Raw genomic sequence first — 27426 nt, 5'->3', positions numbered from 1 at the left:
CCGGAGAGATTGTCAAACGGAAGAGCCATAGAAGTTCCGTAGTGTGAAGGTATTTCGGCTATTTCAAGTCTGACAAAAAACAGAGTAGCGTGCACTGTAAATTGTGCCGAAAGCAAGTCTGGAAATACAATAAACTGGTGCATGCGTCACACTGTGCGCCACGTTATTGTTTCGGTGAAATGAATTTCTACAATACTGTTACTGTTAATTCTACTCTCTGCAGTGTTTAAATGCTTACATATACACACAGTTACTGTCCCTCCACACATACGACTCGGTTCTGCTTCTATGCCCCAGCTTTGTTTACTTTTTCCCACCGAGGCTTCTAGACTTCTGATTGGCCAACATTTCTGCACGGTTAGGAATCTAGCTCCACCTGCTGCTTTGGCATGTTCATAGCAGCGTTTTCCTTCATTTCTACCTTTATGTGTGGACGGGATTATTTTTTAAAACGAAAACGGAAAATCTCCGTTTTCAAAAATACCCGTGTACGTGTGGACGTAGCCTCAGTCTCTGACTGGAAGCGCTAATTCGTCATTCGGCTTTTGTCAGACTAAAGTAACTGTTACAACTGTTTGAAAAGCTCAGCTATACAACAAGGAGAGATTGAGAATTTCCTTTTAGTTCTCAGTTTATTTGATATTGACAAAAGTTAGTCAGTTTTGTCTGTTCTTCTGTAAAACAAACTAAGATTTATTTTTAGAATTAATATTTTGTTTCTAAGTGGAATTGACAATTTAGTCTGTTTCGTTTGTTCTATTTTGAAACTTAAACGCTTTAGCGGCTGCCTTTTGTGTAGTTTGCAATATTTGCCTTTATTTATCTGAAAAAGTCTCATGTTCCTTAAGTACATCTACCCTGTTGAACTTATTATGGGAAATAAATATTTAAATAAAAACAAGCTGCTGATTATTTCACATTTTACTTGTGAGCAACGGCACATTTAAATCTTACAAATATAGTTATTTGGCTTATATCGTGATAGATATCGTTATCGCCTGAAATGAAAAAAACATATCGTGATATGAAAAAATCTCATATCACCCAGCTCTACTTCCATCTTTGTGAAAGGATTTCTTTATAAAGTTACTTTAGTTCCTTGAGATTTGCAGAAATTCCTTTATGCACATCCCTCTTAAGGTTCCGCCACAACATTTCAATGTGGTTGATGTTTGGACTTTGATTAGGCACCTTAATTCTTGTTTTGTTGATTCTGATACGCTGTGTTTGTTTTTTTGTCAAACATGGCACTGTGCATTATGGTCAAGAAACAAGAGGTAGTCACACTTGCTGATGATTTAATAATCTGATAAGAAGCATCTGGCAGCTTCTTTCTCTCTTAATTCCTACACACTTCACACACTGTTTCTGCATTTTGGCTTAATTTTTGCAACATAAATATTGAAATGGTACAATATGTCATGGTTTGTTGCTCTTTTTATCTCATTTTAAGACTTGTCAAAGAGCAGAGTGGTCAGCAGATATTTTGTGTTCATTTCTTAATAGAATGAGCTTTAAACATCTTAATTCATATACTTTTAAGCAATGCTCAATGGTCTCTATGGATTCATTCAGAACCCTAAAACCTAAACTTTTCACCATACTGATCTCAAACAAAGTTCCCAAATAGACCAGTTTGGGTATTTTTAACAAGAATTTTATCAACAAAAAGCCCAGACGAGAAAATAATCACCCACTTAAACAATAGTTAAAGAGATTTCTTTTTGCATCCACACTTTTAATCTCTTGAAAACAGATTTACACATCATCACCCTCTCTTACGTGCTACCATATCTGTTTGATTACTGTCAGCCTTTCCACAACAGCTTGTAGTGTACAAAATGATTGATTTGAAAATTATAGAGTACTCATCCTGAAAATGAAGCCATCATAGCTAATCTGTTTCATTAAAAAAAAAGTACAGAAGTAATACTTACTGTGACCAAGAGACTAGTGTGATTTACCACGTGGGTAAAGTATAAGGACCCTTCTGTATATCAGTGCACCACTTAAGCATTTAATTGGACATAAAAAACACCTCTGGGTGTTAGCTCTGGCTCACTTTTGATTAAATGCCTTTATCACTGTCATTAATGTTCCAAGGAGTGAAACACACACACACACACACACACACACACACACACACACACACACACAAAAGAATAAATATTCATACGGTGGAAGGAGGGGGAACTGAAAAAAAGCTTCAGGTTCAAGCTCTGCTGTGGGGGATTGAGCTGGTCATGTGTCAATCCATCAGCTTACATCCTTTCCTGACATGAAGCAATCTGCTTTGGTGTAAACACATGCAAAGACATGCTGATGTTTTTTGCGCCTTTGCTCAAGTACAACATCCTTCTTATCCCTTTATCAGGCCTGCTTAGACACACACACACAAAAACACATATACATACATCTTATCTGTTCCCTATAGGTGCTGCTTGTTCCTCAAGGCAATATCAGTCTAGGCCCTCAGGCCCATCAGGGGCCCTCATCAGAAGCCACCTTCTATCAGCCACTGTCATTACCCCGAGTGGACCCCCTCCGATCCCTATCAGCCATTACACCATGATGAAACGGCCCACGCAGGATATTGGTGTGTATGCGTGTTGCTTCCCTGGTGATGGAAGGCCTTTAGAGGACGTGGGGGAGGTGGGGGTCTCACAGTTGGAGACAGATGTCCTTGTAAGCACCATCCTCCTCCTCCTCCTCATCACCACACCCAATACAAATACTCACACTTGTGCAGATATGCTGCACAGCAGCTGTAGCAGCAAATACAGTAAAGCACCGTCTGCATCCAATATGACCAGCTCAGAGCAATCTACAGGCTGACTGGAGATTACAAATCCCCCGCAGTGCACACACACACACACACACACACACACACACACACACACACACACACACACACACACTGTGATGAAGCTCTTACCATTTCTTTATCTACATTCTCTGACCTGAAATGTGGAATGTCATGACTTGGTTTGAAGTGCAATTCCATTTTGTGTCCTGGTGCTGCCATTTAGTTTTTTGACCTGTGTATTTTATGGCCTTGACTAAACGACATAATGTGGTTTAGGTTCCTGGAAATGCTCGTGTGGCCAGTAGTAAAATTGAGCTGAAGTTAAATGAATGAGAATCACATCAAGAGGATATTTCATTTATTCCTTTGAGAAGCCCACAAGGGTCACCTTCTCAGCCCAAGTAGTGCTGCTTGATGCCTCCCCCTTCAACAACACACTTGGATAACGTGTTCACTGATGTCAGGTCCACTTCCACCAACAAATGTATTCCCTCCATCTTCTTTTGTTCCTTAATGTGCCATAGCACGAGTGCTACTGCTGAGTCCATTTAACAGCCACAGCAGCTGGCCCACCCCCACCCACCCAACCTTAACAAGACTCTCTCCATGCAACCACTAAACCTAATGGCTGCTCTCACTAGATATACTGATAAGAGCACGAAAAATTATTTCCTTGTTTAGATGAAAAAAATTAGGTCCTAAAGCCTGAGAACTAAGTCACTTTTTTCTCACTGTGATTAAAAGGGTCATGCATTGAAAAGAAAGCAACTCAAATAATAAATTTGATAGAGCACTGAAGTGGCTACCAATCCTGGACAGAAGCTGACAGAAAAATCTCTGCAGTCCAAATTAACATTAGACGAAAGCCCTAGCATGTCTCACAGCAAACCCCTGGAAAACCAATTATTAGCCACTGTGCTCAGACAACACTGAAATGACATCCACAAGTCCCCATGATGCATTACAAGCAGATTATAAGCCTGTTATTAACATAGATAAACCTCCTCTTACAACACAATCATGAAGCAAGCCCAAGAAAATTACATTGGATTCAATATTCATGTCATGCTCTGATTCTGTTTACGATGCTTTAATATATACTATCACAGTCACTTAATATAAATTACCACCCAAAATTGAAATAAGCGCTAAAATGTGAGAAATCAAGAGTGCCCCTCCCCTGTTTGGGGCAGGGGGAAAACAGATATAGTTATCTGTCAAATGGTAAATGGCCTGTATTTGTATAGCGCTTTACTTTGGGGGAAAAGGCTTTTAAATACGCTGCCCCTGCTTCCTGGAATAATCTGCAGAAGGAACTGAAATTATCAGAATTGGTTACCTTGGGAGAGTTTAAGTCTGTCTTAAAGGAATGAGAGAATAACTCTTTTACTCAGTGTGATTGTTTTTAATGTACTCTTAATTTGATCTGTTATTGTATATTTTACACATGTTGGTATGGGATATTGTATTTGTTTTAAATGTTATATACTTATGTGGTATGTGTATTTTGACTTTTGTTGCCATGATGCCAGGTCTCTCTTGAAAATGAGATTTTTAATCTCAATGAGATTTTTTACCTGGATAAATAAAGGACTAATAATTAGTCCCTATGGACCCCAAAGCGCTTTACATTTCAAGGTGCGATGTTTCATGGCTTTTATTGTAGCCTAAATGCCCAGCAATGTCAGTGGTCTCAGTGTCTTATCAAACCCAGACGTGTTTAAAAGGTGATAGTGTAAGGATGGATGAGGAGCAGCAAGTACTGGGTAGTAGTGGTTAAGAGGTAATGCTTGACAGCGGTGAAGTCTAGAGTCAATATGACTGTGAGGCCACATCGTCTCGCCCCACATGCATCAGCGAGACGACACAAAAGGCGCTCATTATCTCACACAGACTAGAGGGACGCTAGTGTGTGTGTGAGTGTGTGTGTGTGTTGTTGGAAGATCAGACCAACTTGGAAGCACAACGTTAGTTCGGAGTTGCATCGTGACATGTACCTTACTTGATGTGGTTCATGCTTTATATGTTTGTTTGTTTGTTTGTTTGTTTTTTCAAAAATGACCTCAGACAAGAAAGCCTCATTTCTGTTGTTTACTACCGAAGAAATGTAAACTTTTTAAAATTATGCCAATCTGACAATTATGCCAAACATTTGCTCAGCTTCACTTCAGCAGCATCAGGTAATGTTCATATGTTGAGTCATGGTATATATACACACACACACACACACACACACACACACACACACACACACACACATATATATATATAAAAAACACCCAGCACGCCCCTGCGGGCGGTTTATCCTTCAAGCTCGGGTCCTCTACCAGAGGCCTGGGAGCTTGAGGGTCCTGCGCAGTATCTTAGCTGTTCCCAGGACTGCGCTCTTCTGGACAGAGATCTCCGATGTTGTTCCCGGGATCTGCTGGAGCCACTCGCCTAGCTTGGGAGTCACCGCACCTAGTGCTCCGATTACCACGGGGACCACCGTTACCTTCACCCTCCACATCCTCTCGAGCTCTTCTCTGAGCCCTTGGTATTTCTCCAGCTTCTCGTGTTCCTTCTTCCTGATATTGCTGTCATTCGGAACCGCTACATCGATCACTACGGCCGTCTTCTTCTGTTTGTCTACCACCACTATGTCCGGTTGGTTAGCCACCACCATTTTGTCCGTCTGTATCTGGAAGTCCCACAGGATCTTAGCTCGGTCATTCTCCACCACCCTTGGGGGCATCTCCCATTTTGACCTCGGGACTTCCAGGTTATACTCGGCACAGATGTTCCTGTACACTATGCCGGCCACTTGGTTATGGCGTTCCATGTATGCCTTGCCTGCTAGCATCTTGCACCCTGCTGTTATGTGCTGGATTGTCTCTGGGGCATCTTTACACAGCCTGCACCTGGGGTCTTGCCTGGTGTGATAGACCCCAGCCTCTATTATATATATATATATATATATATATATATATATATATATATATATATATATATATATATATATATATGTGTGTGTGTGTGTGTGTGTGTGTGTGTGTGTGTGTACAACACTAGAGGCCAACTCCAAGCCCATAGCACAAGTCACCATCAAGTGCGGGATCTACCAAGGAGATGCTCTGTCCCCACTGCTGTTCTGCATAGGCCTGAACCCCCTCAGTGAGATCATTAACAAGACTGGCTACGGATACTGGCTACGGAACGGAGCAGTTGTCAGCCACCTCCTGTACATGGATGACATCAAGCTGTATGCCAAGAGTGAACGAGACATCGATTCACTGATCCACACTACCAGACTATACAGCAATGACATTGGAATGTCGTTCGGACTGGAGAAGTGTAGTTGAATGGTAACAAAGAGAGGGAAGGTAGTCAGAACTGAGAGGATTGAACAACAGAAGGCAACATTGCAGACATAGAGGACAGTTACAAGTACCTGGGGATCCCGCAGGCAAATGGGAACCATGAAGAGGCCGCTAGAAAGGCCTTTTGTTGTGGGCAGTCTGAGGTACACCTGTGCACTACTCATGATGTCAGATCAGCATCCTGATGTGGCACACCTGTGAGGTGGGATGGATTATCTCAATATGGCAGATGTGCCCACTACCACACATTTGGACTGATTTGTGACCACTGTTTGGGAGGGATGGTTATATTGTGTATCTGGAATGAATTTTAGGTCTCTACGTCCATCCCATGGGGAATGGGAGCAGTAACAAAGGTGTTGCGTTTATATTTTTGTTGAGTGTATATATTAGAGCTGGGCGATAGAACGATAACGATATGTATCGCGATATAACTTTTACTCGATAGAGAAATTAAGCTATCGCGATAGACCTCGTCGCTCTTGTCCTCTTAAAAAAAAAAAAAAAAAAAGGTCAGCCAATCCAAATTAAGTAGCGCAGAGCCGAACCAATCACAGCCGCAGCGTCACGTCGCGTGACTTGTTACGTACAGCACAAGTGCCAAGCCGCACGTGTGTTTGTTTGGGAAGCAGCCAGTGGGTAATGGAGCCAGCGCGTAATGGAGGAAATGAGTGTGCCGACTAGAAAAATCAACCGAGCGTGACCGAAGAGAAAACAGATGATGGTTCCAATGCCGGAGAGATTGTCGAACGGAAGAGCCAAAGAAGTTCCGTAGTGTGAAGGTATTTCGGCTATTTCAAGTCTGACAAAAAACAGAGTAGCGTGCACTGTAAATTGTGCCGAAAGCAAGTCTGGAAATACAATAAACTGGTGCATGCGTCACACTGTGCGCCACGTTATTGTTTCGGTGAAAGGAATTTCTACAATACTGTTACTGTTAATTCTACTCTCTGCAGTGTTTAACCCTCCTGCCATCCTTTAAAAAACTCACACCCATCACCCTAGGGACCATTCTCAGCCACGCCATAAAAAGACCATATATCCATATTTTATTCCACTTTAAATTAGCCAACCTTGTAAAACTACTTCTCCCTGAAATATTCATGTAAAGTTTTAATTATATTTTCGTTGTTTTAACCCTTCAAATCCCAGTGTTATTACATGAGCGCCCTGTGTTATAAGCCCCAAAAACCAAAAAACGAAACTAAATATTTCCACAAAAAACCAGTTGAAGTAATATGTGATTGTCATTATAAGTAGGCCTTTAGATGGACCAAAGATTGGCACCAACATACATTTTGACCTGCCATTATTTTTTTTGCATTTTTTTTGCAATTTAAAAATTAAAACTTCAAGGCCCTGAGTCTTCATTGACATCCAAGAAAAGAAGAAAAAATAAAATCATATGATGATAATTTGGGGTTGAAAAATAGCGTTTATAATGGAAGTCAATGGGCAGAAAATGGTCCCCAGGGTGATGGGTGTGGGGATTTCTGCTGCTCAGCCATTTTAGGCTGATTTAAGGAATTCACACTGGAATATTAACATTGACAGGTAAAAACTATCCTGTGGCAAGTTTGGTTATATTCCACTGAACACAGTGGAAATGGCAGCCATTTAACACATAGCAGTGGCACAAAAAGGTCCCAAGAAGGCAGGAAGGTTAAATGCTTACATATACACACAGTTACTGTCCGTCCACACTTACGACTCGGTTCTGCTTCTATGCCCCAGCTTTGTTTACTTTTTCCCACCGAGGCTTCTAGACTTCTGATTGGCCAACATTTCTGCACGGTTAGGAATCTAGCGCCACCTGCTGCTTTGGCATGTTCATAGCAGCGTTTTCCTTCATTTCTGCCTTTATGTGTGGACGGGATTATTTTTTAAAACGAAAACGGAAAATCTCCGTTTTCAAAAATACCCGTGTACGTGTGGACGTAGCCTCAGTCTCTGACTGGAAGCGCTAATTCGTCATTCGGCTTTTGTCAGACTAAAGTAACTGTTAAAACTGTTTGAAAAGCTAAGCTATACAACAAGGAGAGATTGAGAATTTCCTTTTAGTTCTCAGTTTATTTGATATTGACAAAAGTTAGTCAGTTTTGTCTGTTCTTCTGTAAAACAAACTAAGATTTATTTTTAGAATTAATATTTTGTTTCTAAGTGGAATTGACAATTTAGTCTGTTTCGTTTGTTCTATTTTGAAACTTAAACGCTTTAGCGGCTGCCTTTTGTGTAGTTTGCAATATTTGCCTTTATTTATCTGAAAAAGTCTCATGTTCCTTAAGTACATCTACCCTGTTGAACTTATTATGGGAAATAAATATTTAAATAAAAACAAGCTGCTGATTATTTCACATTTTACTTGTGAGCAACGGCACATTTAAATCTTACAAATATAGTTATTTGGCTTATATCGTGATATATATCGTTATCACCTGAAATGAAAAAAACATATCGTGATATGAAAAAATCTCATATCGCCCAGCTCTAGTATATATGTATAATATATATATATATATATATATATATATATATATATATATATATATATATAATATATATATATATATATATATATACACATGCTATATTACTTTGACACAAGTGTCAGTTTTCTTTTTATACATAGATATAAAAATATAGATATGTAATGATAAATTATCTTAATTATAATATCTCTGATTATCTGAGTCAAAGTCTAATCAAATTGAATCACATCGAATCAGGACCTTGTGAGTCGGAATCGATACCCAGCCCTGTTTCCAGAGTGGGAGAAACTAAAAACTACCATGAATATCATTTGAATCAAATGCCATCAGTACATATTAAATGGTTCTGGTTCTGATGGCAGACTTAACCTCTTAAAAAGGAGTTCTTCTTACGTTGGGTGAGTGCTGAGTGTTTGTATATGTGTGCATGAGGGTGGGAATGCATGTTTGTGTCTGTGTGTTAGGGCTGGGCGATATGACCCAAAATTCATATCTCGATATTTTTTAGCTGGATGGCGATATAAGATATATATCTCGATATATTTTTTTAAAGCCATAAAGTAAGAACAAAAAGAGAGTTCTTAGTCAAAGCTGTGTCCCAGATGTCACACAGGCACTTTTATTAACATAGAGCAGATGTACATAAAATTTACTCAAAAATACATTATGAGCATTTATTAAATAATAATGCTCCATAAATAAAAGAAAACAATGTTATTTTTGTGCATAACAAAAAGCTCACAATTGTGCAGTCAAAATGTAAACTAAAAGACGCTGAGCACAATAACAAAGACAGATTTCACAGCTGCTCTGTTCCCAACTTGTACTGCGTGACTGACAGCCTGGAGTTTGAAATCCGCTTCGCAACCACGTCTCTTAACAGGTGCCATTTATGGTCCTTATACACAGTAGGGTAATATTACGTTGAAGCACAGTACGTATCACTCCGCGAGGCTCAGCCGTAATGCTCCGACAATCCATCAAGCGGTGCAGCTCCGTAGCTTACTAAAGTCGTACTAAAACATTTTTTGACAGATTGCTGAGCACCGTGTTCCACATAAAATCGGTTCGCGGCCATCAAGCACAACCAGAATTCATACATAAGGCGCGCTGTCAACTTTTGAGAAAATGAAAGGATTTTAGTCCGTGCAGCACCTCTGGGCTGCATGGCGTTAGTGTGGTTAGCTCGTTAGCGTGGTTAGCTAGCTAACACGTTGACGCCGTCCAGCCCCACACACGGGGCGATGCGCAGTAACTCGTTAACGGAGATTTGCCGTGTCCATCTTGTCGCTTCCTGCAGGTGAAGCGATGGGGGAGGAGGGGGAGTTGTGTTCAGTGAAGGAGAGGCGAGGCCGAGTAATGTTGCGTAAAGACGAAAGTGGACGAAAGAGAGGCAAACTTGCGGCTCCACAAGTATAATTATAACGTAACATAGACTATATCGATATAAAGGATATTGTCACATCTTATATCTCGTATAAAAATATATCGATATTTTTTAAAAACTCGATATATCGCCCAGCTCTACTGTGTGTGCCTGTTTGTCTGTGTCTATATGTCAGGTCGGGTCTTAGACTCCACCTCTCTGGGAACTCCCAGGCCCTCCAAGGCCTATCTCCCCTCACCACACTCCCTGCCGGTGACTGATGCCCTCAGGGGTCGGTGCATTGGTGGCTCTTGGTGTCCGGGGCTGGGCACTCAGGTATGTACCGGCTCACTCCCGGTGGCTACATGGCGGGGCCTGGCGCCTGTTGCTCGGTCAGGCCTCCTCCGGGGTGCGGGGGGCCCTCGGGCCTCCGGCCTCTGGGCCTGCGGCTCGGTTCACTCTGGCACAGCTGGCTGCCGGCAGAGCCGGCGGGCACGCCGGTGCAGCCCCCTCTAGCTTCTGCTCGGTGGCTACTGGGTGACGCCTCGTCTGGGGATCCTCAGCCCTTCCCATGAGGGTGGCACGGATGCCCCTCCGGTGGTCCTCCTTGGGCTCTCGCACTCTGAGGCCTCTGGATGTCTGGGGCCTGGATCTCCTCCATGCCTGCTTCATGCCCTGGGGGACGGGGCTATGGCTCGCTACATCCTCTTGCAGACCATTACATGTGGAAACCATTTGAATACAAGCGAGCTGATCCACACAGGTATGCACACGGGTGTTCACTGCTCGTAGACTTAAATTACACCTTTCTTGGCTGCTACTTCAAAGTACATTGTGCGCTGTCTGTCCTGCGTGCTGCACAACAATATTGAATATTTAGTATTTACTGCTGTTTACACTTAGCTAGATTAATGCGATGGTGTTGTGTTTAGTATGTTGCTTTGGGGTTTTTTTTGCTTGTTTTCTATTCTTCTTCTCTCAACAGGTGATCCAGGAGAATTTTTTTTCTCACCCCCTTTCTCACTGTCCCTCTTCCCTTCTGTTTTTCTTTTCCTTCCTCTTTCTTTCTCCCTTTCCTATCCCTCACTCATGTCTGTCCCGTCTGTAACATCTGAAAATAAAATATAATAAATAATAAAAACAAAGGTCGATCAAATGGACCAATACGGCAATGCCACGATGATCCATTTGGCAAAGTAAATCCATTGGGTATCCTTGTTGGTCTTCAGACAACAATTCTGATGGCTAAAGAACCAAATGGGACAGGCAAAAAAAAAGGAGTTCTTCTTTCCCACTGTCACCAACTTATTACTCATTCTTTTTCAGCTATTTACTAATAAGTGACTTTTATGTGTATATATATATGCCTGTATATATTGTGCTATTCTTAGTTAGTGTATTGTCTGTCTTTGTTAATGTTTGTTTATAATGGAGCACTGTAACAAAAAATAATTTCCCCTAGGGATTAATAAAGTATTCTGATTCTGATAAAGGATTCTCTCATTTTTGGGTTTCTTTCTCTAATGTGGTGTTTATTTTAGAATATAAAGAATCTCTTTCGTGAATATCATTAAGTGGCACTCTATAAATTCAACAAATTCAATTCAACTGAAAAAATAATCAAAATAATCTTTGTAATAAAAATAATAAAAATAAAATAATAAATAATCCTGGAGATGGTAGGACGTAAATATAATTTGTATAAACAAAGGCTGGATTTGCCAGGTGATAGTCAGATCTAGCCAATGTTAAGCAGATTAATGGTCATTTAAAAGAAAACCCCACAAACACTGTGGTGCACGTTATTCTGGAGCACCAAGACTCAATATATATCATGCTTATATGATATCAAAGGCCTTGGCAAACCCTGCATGTCTCTTGCTGGATCTTTGCTATCCCTCCCTTTCTTCCCCCTTACACTTGGACGCACACTCATGAACCCACTCAGAGCTGAACAAGCCTGAGGCAATGCTAGGTCCATTTGATTGAAATAGCCATATTTCAAGTCAAGTGGGGGGGCATATTAAAATACTACTTGGCAGGCAAAATCTTCTCACACTGAAGAAGCCCTACAGCTCTCCTGCCCAACCCTAGCCCGGCCCCTCCCACTAACAAAAGACTAATAAAAATCTCCCAAGTTTGTGCAAACACACACAAATGAAGCCAGTTTACTGTAAACTATGACACACAAACATATTCTCATTTAAGTGCAAATCCTTCCAACATCAGAGAATGGGGCGTGTTCACCTATGTGTGGTTCAGCAGAAGGTTCTCATCCCAATTCTGAGCATGCTGAATCTCTGGCTGTGCTCACCCACCCAGCAACCTTGAGGTTAATCCACTGCAAAACTCCACTGGCATGTCATGCCATGTGTGTCTGTGTATGTGTGAAAGAGAGCACACGAGTCTCTGTGCCTTTTTATTTCCATCTTCGTGTTTCAGAGCAATTCCTGGTGGGATGCACATGACTACCCAGACCTGGGCAGCGTGCAGACCAAACTATGTGCTGACACTTTAATGCTTTAGGAATTAAACTAACACCGGTGGCTCCCTGGCTCATGAAAGTAATAGGAAGCCATAGCACGGACCAACAGAGGTATTCTTTAAACAGAGAAGCCAGCTGTCCCTGACTTCTGACCTTTCATCTGCAGCTAGAAGTAAGAAAAAAACAATTTCCTGGTGTGGATCAATACAATCACATTATCAAAAAGCTTTAGTTAAGATTTATTTCTACACTGCCATATTGTCCTTACAGGAATTTATGATATACAGTGCTAGATTGTGCCCTCTAGACGGGGTATGGTCAAGGTGAATGGCTGTTCAATGTTCAGTCTATATCAGATCTATCAACTAAATGAAGTTGTGTACTGATTTAGTGGCTCATGGTTTCCAAAAGTGTATGTTTGATGATAAAAAAAAGAAGGCAGTTGATTATCTTGGATTGATAGTAAAGGACTTTTTGTTAACTTGAAACTGGTATACATCGTCTGGGGAGCATATGAAGTTGAATCCTGAAGCCACACAATGGTTTGTTCCCCCCCAAAAAAGAATGCTCCTCTCATGGACATGATGATGAGATGTCTCCTCAAATTACCACAGCTATTTGTGAAATAGTCAAACTATTTGTCAATATTTAATTCAGCTTGAGTGGAATAAAATGGTCAGGCGATGTAGCTCACACGTGATCTGACAGGGTTGTGGGGGGAAAAAAAGCTTGCAAGAACAATCTCCCAGCACAAACATACACACACATCTTGGAGAGGGTTTAAAGGCCATTTTCTGCTTCAGTTGGAAATGTGCCATGACTTTAGCAAGCAAGCAAAAGAGGAGATGAAACAGCATTTTGATGAGAGTTGTTTGGCAAAAACAAGATGGGAAAAACAATTCAAGGAAAAAACATTTGGACCACAAGTTACAAAAAGCAAGAGAAAGGAGAGGAGGATATGCAAATATGCACTTAATGTGATATGATGTGCAATTCAATGAATATGTCGACAAATATGAGACTTGGTAAGTAAATGTTTGTATACCACTTATAAGACGTATATGTGTCATGTTACAATTTAATGAATGAAATTATTCCGTTTAAAATGTTCCACATACCAAGGTATGGTGCAGGAATGTGTGTTCATTGATCGCCGAATCGTTTAATCTCCTCTACCCAAACACTTACATTCAGAAAGCATACAAAAGCTTAACCAAGGAGAATTGGCGCATTGGTAATGTATGCATATCATTGCTAAGGAGAACGGAAATGACAATCCTCCTCTCTCCATCTGCCCACCCGCCACCAATACCACCCGAAACGGTTCCCAGAGGGTCCCCCATGACAATACAGAGGTGGTTGTACCTCCTGTGTGTGGTCAGCTAATAAAACAATTGTCTGGCCTTGAAAAGAGGATTACTTTAATCTAGCATCCTGCTGCTCTAGGCACATAACGTTAACCTAGAGCAGCAGAATAAAAGGGTCCCTGAGAGCTATTGAGACGCCCATTGTAAAGCAACTGAAGCTCCCCCATCAACCCATAACCCAAGATGCCCTGAACTGACCCTCAGGTCCAATCAAGGCTACTGTAGTTCATCCATCTGGAAAACCATAAACACTCTTTAACTCGACCTTAAGTGAATTGGGGTGCACAGTCAACTATGAACAATGGATGCCCCTACACAACACTATTAATTATTGACTACTGCGTGGGATGGTGGCAATGAGCCTTATTGTTAGAGCTGAATTCAGCTCTAACAATAAGGCAATTCAAGTGAAACTTTATGAGAAGAATTTAGACTATGGTCAGACCAACAATAGCACCTAACCTTAACATAAAACTTGCATAAACCCTGCAGTCACTGAAAAGGGAAAACCACTCTTTTCTTTTCTTTTTTTTGTAAAGTTTTGGCATCTGCTTAAAAATCCCTTTAAATTATTCACTTAATGTTTACTTGGAAATACACTGACAAAAACCAAAGCAAAATCTAGAGAAGCCGAATCACAACAGTTGTCTCAGCAGTGTTGACTGGACACACAGGTACACACACAGCCCCGTCTCTTTTATGCGTTCATGTTCTTTCACTGTTAGGTCGCCTTTCCTGCCACACAGTCAAAAGCAGAGAGGTGCAAACCAGTCATTGACACATGCAACATAAGCATCTTTCTGTTGGAGACAAGCCGGTGTCTGTGTCAACTAACCCCTTGTCAGCTCTCTCTGTCCACTTAAACAACTTATGGCTGTTGCCCAACTGATGCAGCAGCTCTCCCTATTGAAAACACTCAAATGTGTTCACATAGCTGGAGCAGATGGTCCAAACTTGCATCCTGCCATGTGCCCAGCACACTTTTTAGCCTGTTTGTATGCCATGCCTGATCATAACCCTGCACTAACAGGGAAGGGGTGGCTGTGGTAGGACTGAGGGAGGGAAGAGCAACAGTTTTAATTTTCCGCCCTGTCAACAAACTCCAAAAACAGATGGATCTTGGAGCAGAAATCCCTTTAGCTCTGCTTGAATGACTAAAGCCCCTGTTCACTGACCTTTTCTAACACAAATGCATCCTAAGGAGAAATGAATCTTGTGCAAATACACACCAGTAGAAATCAATAAGCATTCTCCACAGCCGTTTGCCCTCATAGCTACCATTTGCACATAGGTCAAATATGCTTAAGTCCCCCTGAAATGCCTCTTTTACCACAAAGAACTGCTGATCTGTATTATTCTGGCATTGAATAATAAAAAAAGGAAAACTTTTGTGGCTAAATGAAGATGTAAACCAGTAAGGACTGTGACCATGCAGGATCAGAATAACACACCTCACATATCTCACAATGGCATATATCAAACTACGGAAACTTTCCAAAATGAACTAAATTGTGACAAATGGGTAGGAGTAAAGACCAAAGCCACTTTGACAACAGCCAAATACCTGAGTGCTCCTCGTCAGCACCATAGAGTATGTGTCAAGAGTATGGATGGGTACCGGTACCTGACATAAACGGTAGTAACCAGACCGAAAAGCAGCGCACATTTCGTTGCTTTATTTCGGTGCTTTTTTTTTTTTTCCTGAGATGTCATACACTTTGAATTCTAGCCAATCATTTTACCTTTCCAAGGATAGTAGGCGGGCCCAGGTACGTACGTTCTTTTAGAGCAGAGCTACAGATTAAAAATGCCCAAGGCAAAGCGGTCAAAGTCTGGCTGTACTTCACAGCAAAAGATGCAAACTCAGCAGCCTGCAACAAGTGCTTTAAGCTGATACTGTGCAGAGGAGGTAACACCTCGAATCTGATGAAACACCTGGCAACGGGTTTTTTTAAAGCCGAGAAATGCACCGTATTTGATAGCTTGCTGCAAGAGCTCACACCGAGCACATCTACTGCGGGTGTGGTGCCTGTTATCAGACGCAACATCACCCAAGAACCCGAAGAGGAGAGTCCTGGCCCCTAGCCCTGCCAGTGTAGCAGAAATGATGACGGATGATGATGGCAACAGCAGCCGTTCTTCTCTGGGTGAGTCGCTTAATGTTGTCCGTGTGTAATTTACGTTGAGTAGGCTAACCACGTTATTAAATTAATGCACGTAAGGTGAACTATTTATACAGTAAAACATGATTGAATTGCGAAAGAATTGAGAGATTGGTCTTAATAAGACCACAGCAGTCCTTAGGATACAAGTGAAGAACATAAACTCCTTATTTATATGGAGACAGGGAGCAATGATAATTTAACATTTAACAGTAGTGATTTGGGACAGAAAGATATTTTCTGCTAAGAAATCATTAGAATCATCATATATATACTTTACCATATTTAACCTAAATTTAGCTCGAGGGGAGCAGTAATGAGAAGCTGTCCAACTACTAGAGCGAGATGACTAATGATTGCTGAATTGACTGACAAATAACAAGGATGACTCTTAAGACTACTTAAGATGGACTATACACCAATTGAAATGAGATTCCCATCTACTGGGATCTATGATCTAATGATTTTAGGGTTTTCAGTCACCAGGATAGGATGGAACATACTGACTGGACTGCATTGTCCAGCGACTAAATAAAGTCAACCAAAACTAAATCTTCAGTTCTGACAGCCGTTTTCTGCTAATACTCTCCACTGACCTTTCCTTTAATTAAGATGTGCTCATAAACGACAACAATCTGTTGTTTAATAATATAATGACATTCCCAATAGCTCTTGGTTCAGTTACAGCAAAGAGTCCTGCAAACTGCTCTATTTTGAGGCTTAATGTCTACTTGGATACTTGTGCCTCTGTTGCTTTAACAAACGCTCTTTTTATCTGCTCTGTTATAATACTCTGATTGCATTTGATTGATTTCTTTCAAAGCAAGCATTGATTGCGTTTGCCTCTCGTGCTCACTGTATGTCATGAAAGATGCCTGGAACTCTCCAGGATGTGCACTGCGTCATGTTGTTTCTGATGAATTGATGGATTTATTTTACGCTATCCCCTCCGTAGCTCTTACCAAACTGCCACTTTCCATGATTCTTGTATTTGTCTTGTTTTTTGCCTTGCCGGGTATTCCATGGTTGCATCTCATTATTGCTGTCATTATAGTTGTTGTTCTGCTTTCTCTCTAGCTGTGTTTTATCATGATTCCCCCTACAGACACTCAGACCGACATTAGCAGCACATTAAAAAACACATAATCTTTATTAATTTCAATGAGGCTTCTCCATTGGTGCAGTAGGAGTGCTGCTGCAGGGGGCTCAGGCTCAAAAGAGCAGAGCAGTCTGGGTAGGTTTACCCTAGCTCTACTTCTGCCCTGTGCAGAGCAATATCAGGCAATGCAAAACAATGGCCTTTCAACTACATACAAACAATAATTACAGGAATACATTTAGCATGTAACCTGAAACCGAGTAAATGATTGGTGCTTTATCACCCTTTCAATCTTTGTGTCTACTAAGCTACCAACTTCCAGATTTGCTTTTCTTTCTATTCTGTGCCCTGGAGCAATACATTCACACCACACACCCCTTGTGTAATTCTGCCAGAGGGCTATTGTTGGCCTCAATGAGCTCAAACAGGAGGTCATTATGCATCCTGTAAGACTGCCAACAATGAATTATATTCTTAACCAAATCACATGACTAATACATATATGCAGACTAGGGGTGCAAAAGTACATGTGTTCATTCCAAATTGTTCACTGTGATGTTTGGTTTCCTCCCTGTTAGCCAAACTCCTAGAAGCCTATTTACTTTGGCAGCCCTACAACAAAGCAAAATTGTTGTCCATTGGCCCTAACATTTTTCACATTTTTCAGGCAAAAATGGCAAACATTATCTAGTTTCAGTTCCACATTGGTGATTTCTTCTTCTGGTTCTTTGTGTGACTGTTGATAACATAAAATAATGCACACATGCACTCTAGGCAGTAAATTTTCTTGGATATGTGTAACAGGCACAATCTGATGTTGTTCCTAGACCATCATAATAATGTTTATAAAGGATCAACAGTGCAACTGAACAGTTACGTTGTCGGAGCATTCAGTTAGCATTAGCCAAGAAGTTAGCTAATGCATTTTTAAACTATCACTAGCAAACCAACATGACTAAAATTAATTTGGGTAACATCACTATGATGATGCAGGAACAACACCAACACATGGGTGCATGTAGTGAGTGGGTGCCATGTTTAGTCAGTTGAACCTTCAAAGCTAGGTCTTCACAGACAGAGAAAACAACCCTTCAGTTGTGCTGATGGCTCAAATGGTTAATTTTAGTTCATCTTGAATATCTTAAAGAACAAATGCAACATATTCATGCTACCAACTAGCACTGTGATTTAGCAGAGGACCTTGTGTATAAGGCAGTGCAGTGCCTACGATCAGTAGCGCAGAAACACAATGGGGCGTGATTGGACACAACAGTTGGAGCACGGGACCTTTATTGTTGTCTGCATCCCCCATGGCCTCTGTGTTACACTGTTGTTGAAGAGGGGGAGGAGGCTACATCACCTGTTGTCAATGCCCCCCAACCCCCAGTCTAACCCCTCACCCTTTGGCTTTTGTCTCTCGGAACACACACGCGCACACACACTCAATGGTCTAATTAATTCATGGTTATCCTCTAGAGAAGTGTTTGGCTAGTGGGTCTAGCTCAACGACCAGCAGACGGTGGGATCATACAGAGGGGGTTAAGCTGACGGCTTCACTCCGGCCATCTGATCCCCCCTTTCTAAGATCAGAATAACCACCAGCTCTGTGCTCCGCAAGGCCGAGACCTACAATCCCATTAGTGAAGCATGAATACACCTCTGAGGTCACACAAATACACACACACACGCAAACACAAAGAGGATGGGTCTGTTATCTCTGAGCAACTGAGAGTTCTGCTGCTGCAGAGTTTAGTAGGAGTGGTGATGGTAGTGTCACTCTGTTAGTGCGGTGAATAAAAACAAACACAAACCTTTCCATGGTAAGTATGTAGGTATAGTAAAGGATATTGACCCTGAAGTCCTCATGGAGACTCATCCACTGAAAATCATATTTTTCATATCAGGCAGCTGGTGGAGAACATTACCATGCTGCTGTGGATGCAAGCAAAAATGCTGGGAGGTCTGAATGTGAGACTCAGCAAGCAAATTCTTTGCTAATGAGAGGACTGCTTACTAATGCTATGAGCAACCAATTATGGAGAAGTTACAAGCATCACACTTATTTAACTGCTGAAGATTTCCAGCTCAATTTTAGATATCAGCACATGTCAATAACCTCTCTTTGAAAGACATCTAAGACATAATGATATGATAACATCAGCTGATTCAAATAGAGTAACAGCTTTAAAAGGCTAACTGAAAAATCTGAAAGGTTATTAACAGTGTAAAAGAAGCTTAAGTCTATTAGTAATGCAGCCTCCACACACAGGCATTTGAGTATTCTTTGGTCGATGTGGCAAGAAAATGACGAGAGCTGAATGGGGGATAAGATACAATTTCAGAAATCATTGACTATTATGTGACAAGAAAGTGACTTTTTTGTCAGCATTTATAGTTGGACTGCAAACAGATGTCCAATGGAACAGGAGATCTTGGCCCAGACATCTGCTGATATACTGGAAGGCCTGAAACATTGGCTGTTACTCAAAGATACTGAGTCATCAGCTGATAGTCAGTAGGTTTCCAAATTATGCTAGCTTCCACCAGCCTTGTTTCATCTTTAATCACTTGAAGATTATGTTGTTATGTTATGTTTTTATACCTTCTTTAAGTGGAAAGCACACTAAAATGTGATTCAGCAACAACAGCAGCTTTATTTAAATGTCCATTTTCATTCTGGTGTTAACAGCACTGACCTCAGCCTCTGTTTACACTTGCCTGGCTGCGGTATGAGTGCGGGTCAATGGCCACTTAGCCATACATATACAGAGTGCATAAATCCACGGATCAGCACGGCTGTACTACACTGTTTGTGACACAGCCTCAACAGAACTCCTATCACGTCCCATATGGCTTCAAACCACCGGGGTTACCAGCAGAGATACAGATCAGTTCTAGGACGGCACAGGCAGCGTGGAGAGTGAATGCTCTTTTAAGAAAGCCACACCACTTTTCTGTCCTGCACTCCTAACTTCCCTAAACCCACCAAAACCCTTTCTCATTTCCAGATTCATAAACCTTGAAATCCATTTTTCTGCACAGGGGTCACAGTGATCAAAGCCAGTATGACAGGTGTGTGTACACACACACTGCGGTTTTTCTGTGTGCGTGTGTGTGTGAGAGAGAGAGAGAGAGAGAGCTGGAAAAGGAAAGCAGCATCCAGCTGGTAACAGTGCAGTTCAGCTGTTTCTCCCACACTGACACTACTGTAGAGGATTACACAGGGTGAGAAAGTTGGCCTGGACTATAGGTACAAAGACTTACACATGTTTACACACACACACACATGAAATTCACAAAAAAGAACGAGGAAGACAATTTTATCATGTCTCCACCTGTTCACTCCCTAAAATTCTCAAGACAGCTGCATCTGTGAAGGTTAACCTCAAAATGACCTTAGATCAAAGGGTGTGAGTTGGTTTGGGGGGCAATAAAAGTCTCAGAGTTTACTACAGTCAGCTTTATTTGAAGTTCCTTTGACTCCGCCCCAAGCACGTTGGAAAAAGCGCCATTTCCCCTTGCCGGTTGGTGTGAATATTCATGAGCAATAAAGCCAGGCAGAGTAGCAGGCATAATAAAAATGTCAGAGTTGTAAAGCACTCAAAGTAAAAAGCCGCCAAGAGCTCGGGCAAGTCACTCTGAATGTCAAATCTCCGCCCAGGGGTCTCTGGCCCGTTAGGACTATTGTGCTGACTAGCTTCCAACAGACGTGCCATACAAGTTTGTATGGCACATTTTCAGAATCGAAGGATCCTTTTTAGCTTGCAAAATCGGATAGGATTGGGGTGAAAAACACAATTTGGGCGGATATACTAGAGATGGAGGATGTGCTCTTAAAGCAGGGCAGTGCTACACACAGGCTGGGACTACTGCTAAATAACAGCTACACAAACAGCACAAAGTGAAAGAAATTGTGCAGTAATTCTGTTGGTATGACTACTCCCTTTTGTTCCAGCATTTTTTTAAAAGCTCTCAAATGTATTATGTAGCAACACATCATCTGATGCAAAATATTTTTTTAAATGTAGAATTACTTTCAGCTGCTAGCAACATCACCTGTGAGGTTTAGCTACATCTGCTGATACTTCAAAAGACTAACAGTTCTTGGATCCAGCATCCATTCATCAAATGTGTCATTAATAAATGCAAACTAAGTCGGCAACTAAGTAGAACCATCCTTAATGAGGTATTGAGTGTGTAATTAGCATGGAATAAATGCTTGCAAAAGAACAATGGTCTGTTTACTGCTGTGAAAAAATGATTAAACACAATTGTACCTGCAAAAAACTTGTGAAAAGAAAAGAAAGGAAGAAAGTTATTTAACTTCTTCTGAATAACTATGTTTATTAAGGGTTCATAAATTCAACTAAAACTTCCTAATTTTAGCTCTCATCATCATTTGTAAAATTCCATTCCAAAACCTTGGAGTGATGCTGACCCATAAAATTTTTTCTAAGGCACACATAGATATCTTTTTATTTGGAATACTACTCTTTGTATTCACACAACTTCACTAATAAGACATATGTGGTGATTTTTTTTGCCTTGTACTTTATATTGTAATTGGGTTTATTTTAACCCAAAGGCTTTCCCCCCCCTAAACCTAACCAAGCAGTTTTTTTAATAGTCTATAGCGCTGGGAAATTCTGCCAGTTTATCCATACTGCAGCACACTGGCTGTCATCACCCTGCCTGCTTCTCAGCTTACAGCAGATGGTCCGTGAGGGGTTAAACCTCCTGAACCTTCCACCCTTCCCGCTGTGTTGGCTTTCACCTCAGTACCAAATATACACACCAATACACAATGCAGCTCTCTCTCAGTTTGCCCTCAGTGCTTCCAAGTCACCGGCTGGGGAGCAAAGTGACACCATGCCACCAAGTGCCATCTTGCGCCTTTTTGGTGCCATGCTGAGCCCCCCAGGCAGCTCCAGGCAGGCTTATGTGCCTCTGGCCTCATCTCAGGCCCCATTGGTGCTGTGCAGAGGGGCCTGGAAGGAGCTGGCACTGGCCTGGCTTTGGCTTTGGCAACTGTTTGTTCTATACAACCTCCGTCTCTGTCTCTCTCTCTGGGGGCGATACTCCAAAAGTGTGTCTGTGTGCTGGCATGAAGACACAAGTAAAAATACATCGGTTTTCCCTCTACCAACATGGATTAGGGATGCTAATCTGTGAAAGCAACCGCTGTGTGCCAAGTTATGTCCATGTACATGTGTGTGTCTGCAGGCAGCTGTGCACAATGTCACCTCATGACACCACAGTATTAATGGAGGAAGCTGGATATACAGAAACAGGACTGATCAGCTAGTGGCACTGCAGGCTGAAATCACACTGGTGTTATAGATAAACCCTTGTGACCCTCCACCACCTCACAGAGACTGAGTGTTAGATTTTGTTGATGTGGGCCTACAAAGAAGATGAAACTCTCTGGTAACCTTTAACAGCTGTCAGATATATGGTAAGGGTGCTGGAAAACATAAAAACATTTGGTTAAGCGCTATGCTAATGTGATGAATGAAGAAAAGCAGGAGGAGCATCTTTGCATGTCTTAAGAAGAGCTTAAAACTAGCACAGCACGAAGAAAGAGTTGAGGAAAACACTGGGGATTATTCATGTGGAGCGAGAAATGTAAGGCCTCTGTCGCTGATTCATTCCTTTCCACTTTTTGAAAAGTGAAAAGTGATTCACAACACCTCCACCTACTCTACCTGTCCAGGTTTCCACATACAGCTTACACTTCAAAAAACACCCCGCAGCTGATGTTGATACTGAAACAGAGCGAGACCAAAGTGAAAGGTAATTCTTCACGCTACTTGAGGAACGCTTTAGTCGGGGTGACGGACACACTCTGCAGATCCCAGCTGCTTATGGAGGATGTAGAATGATTCATGGGCCGTTCTTCTGTTGAGGTGAACGGGGGGAATTCAGTCTTATTATTAACTTTGTGGGGAGAGCATTTCAAGAAAATATGAGACCTGGCTGCAAAGTGTTGCACAAGAAGCTAGGGCTTTGCTAGTTTTTAGTGGGGATCAGGGTTTGTTTGACCATATTCAGCTGCTTTCCGTTAGTGCAACAAGAGATGGTTATAGTTTTAAAGGGAGGTCGATACTAGGAGAAGCCTGAGTGAGGGGGATTAGAGGAAATGTGAATCTGCAACAGCTGCTGGAGGCAGGTTTGTCTAAATGAGCAGATTAAGAAAGATATCAGAGTAGAGCCTGGCTATCACTGTCACAACAATGATTCTGCTCATTATAGATGTCATCTGACAAGTCATATTATATGTCTACACAGAGAGAGCAATTAACTAGTCCCCAACTATGTTTGTATTATAAACTGACAGGATTTCTTGAAATTACCTGCTGGCGCTGTCAAAATAAACTTTTACTTTATAATGATTTTCTAAAACTAAAGGAAATAAGAGACTCTAGCAGCAAAGATTTAATTGGCTCTGCCCAATCTCACTGCTAACAGGAAGCATGGTTATGGGGAAAAAAATCAAGAGGTGTTTGTTGGAAACCCATCTGACAGGAGAATGTTGTATTTTAAGGATCGAACATCTGCTAGTGAGAAGCTGCCAACTAACAGTGGCCTTTGGTCCCCTCCCTGCGAGACAGTTTTTCAGCTTTCCTGTCCAGTGGCGACAACTGTTATCTCTGTTGTCGGAGCTAGCTGTCATCTATCTACATTAACAGGCCTGGTCACAGAGGCCTGGGCAGTGGAGGCTGGAGAGAAGGGTGAGTGGGCCATTTGTGGCGGGGTGGGCTCCGGGTAAAGCTGCCAGGAGATCTGACACCAAGGTCAGGGGTGGTGTCTTAAGTTAACTCAGCCAAGTGAAAGCGATGATAAGAGAGCAGAGTGTTTTGAAGTTTACTCGGCACACCTCTGCTTTTAAAACGCAGCTAATATTATTTTTCGTTGAGTTTTATCTGTGATTTAGTTCATTACTGAAATTACATGATATTTGACACTTGTTATGTGGACTGCTTTTCTCAATATACACCATATTCTTTTGTTTCTTGTTGCCTCTGCTGCTTAGTATTTTGCCGAACCAGCAAAGCCCCTCTGCTGTGGAACCAGCTCCCAGTTTGGATTCAAGAGAGAGAGGGCATTCCCTACTTTTAAGTTAGACTTTAAAGGGCTGGAACCTGTGATGCTATAGGCTCAGGCAGCTGGGTGACTTCTCATGAGGCACTCTTTTTTTCTGTCTTCCCTCACCTCCCAGCCAACAGATCACAACAGATGGTTGCCTCTCCCTGAGCCTGGTTTTGTCTGTTAATGCCGAGTTTGTCCTCCCCACCATCGCCCAGTGCTGCTCATAAGGAACCATCCTTTTTCTCGTGCTATAGGCTTTTTAATTTATAATACAAGCATAAAACACTGAGATCACGGTTGCTGTGAACCCACGCTAAAACACACACACACTCACACAAGCTCCACAACTGAGCCTTATAGCAAAAACATCAAAGACACTTACTTGCCACTTCCAGCGATGCATTGCGACTGACTGCTTCACCCAAGTAGTTGCGTGCCACACACACATACACACCCTCATCAGGTTTGCTTCGCCTTCCATGTACAATTCGCAGAAAGAAGAGGGAGCCGCTGGGTAATAGCATCCTGTGGGACCGAGGGTCCTCTCGATCAGTCTCGACCCGCTCTCCGTCTTTGTACCATTCCACCATCGGGGTCGGACGCCCCTCAGCCTTACAGTTGAGGGTAGCTGGCTCCCCCTTGGACACAATTAAATCAGAGGGGTGCTCTACAATCCGAGGGGCGGCATCCTCTAATCTGGGTCGGGATCCTGGTGGGAAAAAGACACCACAGAGGAGAGACGAGTTAAAGACTACATTTGTGGTGTATGTTTTATTGTGATACAGCCAATGTCATTTGACATATCACGTCATGAGGAACACAGCATCTGCTTAGTCATTAATGCCAAATTATACAAAAACCTCATTTTAAGGCACTGAACTGAGTATAAGCCAAAGTTTGTACGATGGGAATACCGTAAAACTACATTGCTCACAGACTATGGATGTGAAGAACATGGTTACAAAAGCATACCAGTGGAAAGAATCGCACCTAACGAGCCTAAAAGTCCTCAGCCTTTTTTTTCCTTTTTATATATTGGCCACTACACACAAAAGGCAAGTGGGCGGCAAAACTTGTAAAAACACACTCAGCTCGCCTATTTCCAAACCTCTTGAGCTGGACTGCAGCTGAACTCGTCATTTTATCACCAACAACACGACTGTGTGAAATGAGCACATAATGTTACATTTCAAGTATAACTCGAGAGGACGTGTGAAATTACATGCTCTAAATTCAGCATCTATAAAACTAAAAGCAAATCCTCGAGCCGTGGATGAGAAGCATGAAGGCAGTAAATGCGCAGGAACCACTCTGATCTCAAGCCGATGAGAAAGTAGGCTGACTGAACTGTGCACATACTAAGATACTGAACACGTATAATCAGCTCTGTACTTTACTTTCAAAGAATGCTTTGCTGAATTGTCTCGACAGGTGTTTGGGGTTCAGGTTTGTGCTAATCTGTCCAAATGTATTGAATTCTTGTTCAGAGCTCTGCAAGTGTTCTCTTTCTCTTCTGAAAATTGGATTGAAAGACAGAAGCAGAGAGAGATTAAAGTAGGGTAACTCCCCCAGGTTCTTCTACCACCTCCAAATGTTGCTCTCCTTCGCCCAATAATCAACCTCGCTCCAGAAAAAGTTGGGACAACTAGTAAATCCATATTTTTTTCACAATGAAACATAGAAAACACGTCAAATATGTAAACCGAGACACTTTAAAAGCACAATAAATGCTGAAAGGTTTATGGAAGTTTAGGATCAACATATGCACCCATCTATACCGCATACTGTGTCTATTACAACACCATGGCATCGTGCTGAAATGCCCTGCCTGCAGTCCAGACCTCTCACCAGTTGAAAACATTTAGCACATCATGATGTGATCTGATAACAGACAAGAACAGGACAACATTCCAGCAGCTGGTCTTCTCAGTCCCCAGACTTTCACAGACTGTTGTTCAAGTGTGGATGCTGTTCCTATCAAATTCAAAGTCACACTGTTTTTCTCTGTTTAAACATTTGACGTGTTTTTGTGTTTGAATTTAATCCAAATCATTACATTCTGTGTTTTTTGTTTTTTACATTTTAGACGATGCCTGATTTTATTTTTTTTTTAGAATCAGAGTTGCAAATGATAGCATGAGGGTTGTGCTGTAACGTTAGAAAAGCAATAACATAAACTCAAAAACCACGAGGCACAAGTGAAACATCACCCTGGAGAGCAAACAAAAGCAAGAGAAGAGGAGGTGCATCATCGTCTGTGTTTTTCAGACGCTTGTGGGATTCATGAGTGTATTTCTGATTTGTCTTGCCTCACCACTATACTACCAAGCCATGCTGTTTTGTAAATTATAAGAGTGCTGCAATGCTTAGCAATATCCTAATGTTGAGCAGTGTTGTCTTTTTAGAACATTCACAGCAGGAGATTAGCCTGAGCGCTGTGCATTTAACAGGAAAACAGAAAACATGAATTGCTGTTTATTTTTTAGGAGCGCTGCAGCTGAGCTCCAGACTGTAGTTTTATTCCACACCACTGAAGCCATGATTGTTCAAATAAGACTTAAATAGGTTTTGTCTAAATTGCTTTCAATCATGAAAGCTTGTGTAAATTTGCATGTAAAGAAGACTGAAAACAAAAAGAAGACAGAGCTACAAGTGAGCAGATAGTGACACTGTTGCATTTGGACAAATCTTTAACCTAGGAGGTGATCAGCTCCCTGTGCTTATCCTCTAATATTGAGAGATAGCTTAAAACGTGCCTGCAGCATAGGAAAGTTGTAGACTGTATGCTGCAGGGTGACAGAAAAGAAAGACAGCTACAATAGTTCATCCCACAGGTGCATGGATAAAAGGAAGTTCAAAGGTTAAGACTTTCCTGATAACGTCTGATAAGAAAAGCAGTCAAAATTCTCGCCTTCAAAGCGACAAATCCTCAAGAAGGTTTTGGGGGATTAAAAACTCCACTTAAGTGCTTCCTGCCGATGGGATATAGAGTACCATATGACAGTCTTGCTCTCGATGAAATTACATTCAAAGAGATAGGAAGCTCAGGATAGGAGGAAAATGTGCAAAAGCTTTGAAGTTGCTTTTAGTTAGAATCAAATAGAAGCTGGAAAGCATGCACTGAAAGCACGACACAAGATAAGGATACACCTAAAATTACATTTAAAACACTGTTATTTGTTATCTTGTATCAAACATTACCAC

The 27426-nt window shown here is 41.6% G+C and overlaps 1 protein-coding gene across 1 annotated transcript in view; it reads right to left on the bottom strand.

Annotated features, from left to right (window-relative positions):
- Window positions 1-27426, bottom strand: part of robo3 (roundabout, axon guidance receptor, homolog 3 (Drosophila)) — a 166322-nt gene that overhangs the window by 51358 nt on the left and 87538 nt on the right. The window contains exon 2 of the mRNA XM_085363356.1: window positions 24605-24931. Within this exon, the coding sequence (XP_085219482.1) occupies window positions 24605-24931 (327 nt within the window). The remainder of the gene's footprint in view (window positions 1-24604; window positions 24932-27426) is intronic.

This window comes from Diplotaxodon limnothrissa, linkage group LG10 (assembly GCF_057381915.1).
Source record: "Diplotaxodon limnothrissa isolate DT_005_m linkage group LG10, D_limnothrissa_male_GT1.1, whole genome shotgun sequence".
NCBI classification, from domain to species: Eukaryota; Metazoa; Chordata; class Actinopteri; order Cichliformes; family Cichlidae; genus Diplotaxodon; species Diplotaxodon limnothrissa.
This window is presented reverse-complemented; position numbering and strand designations above follow the sequence as displayed.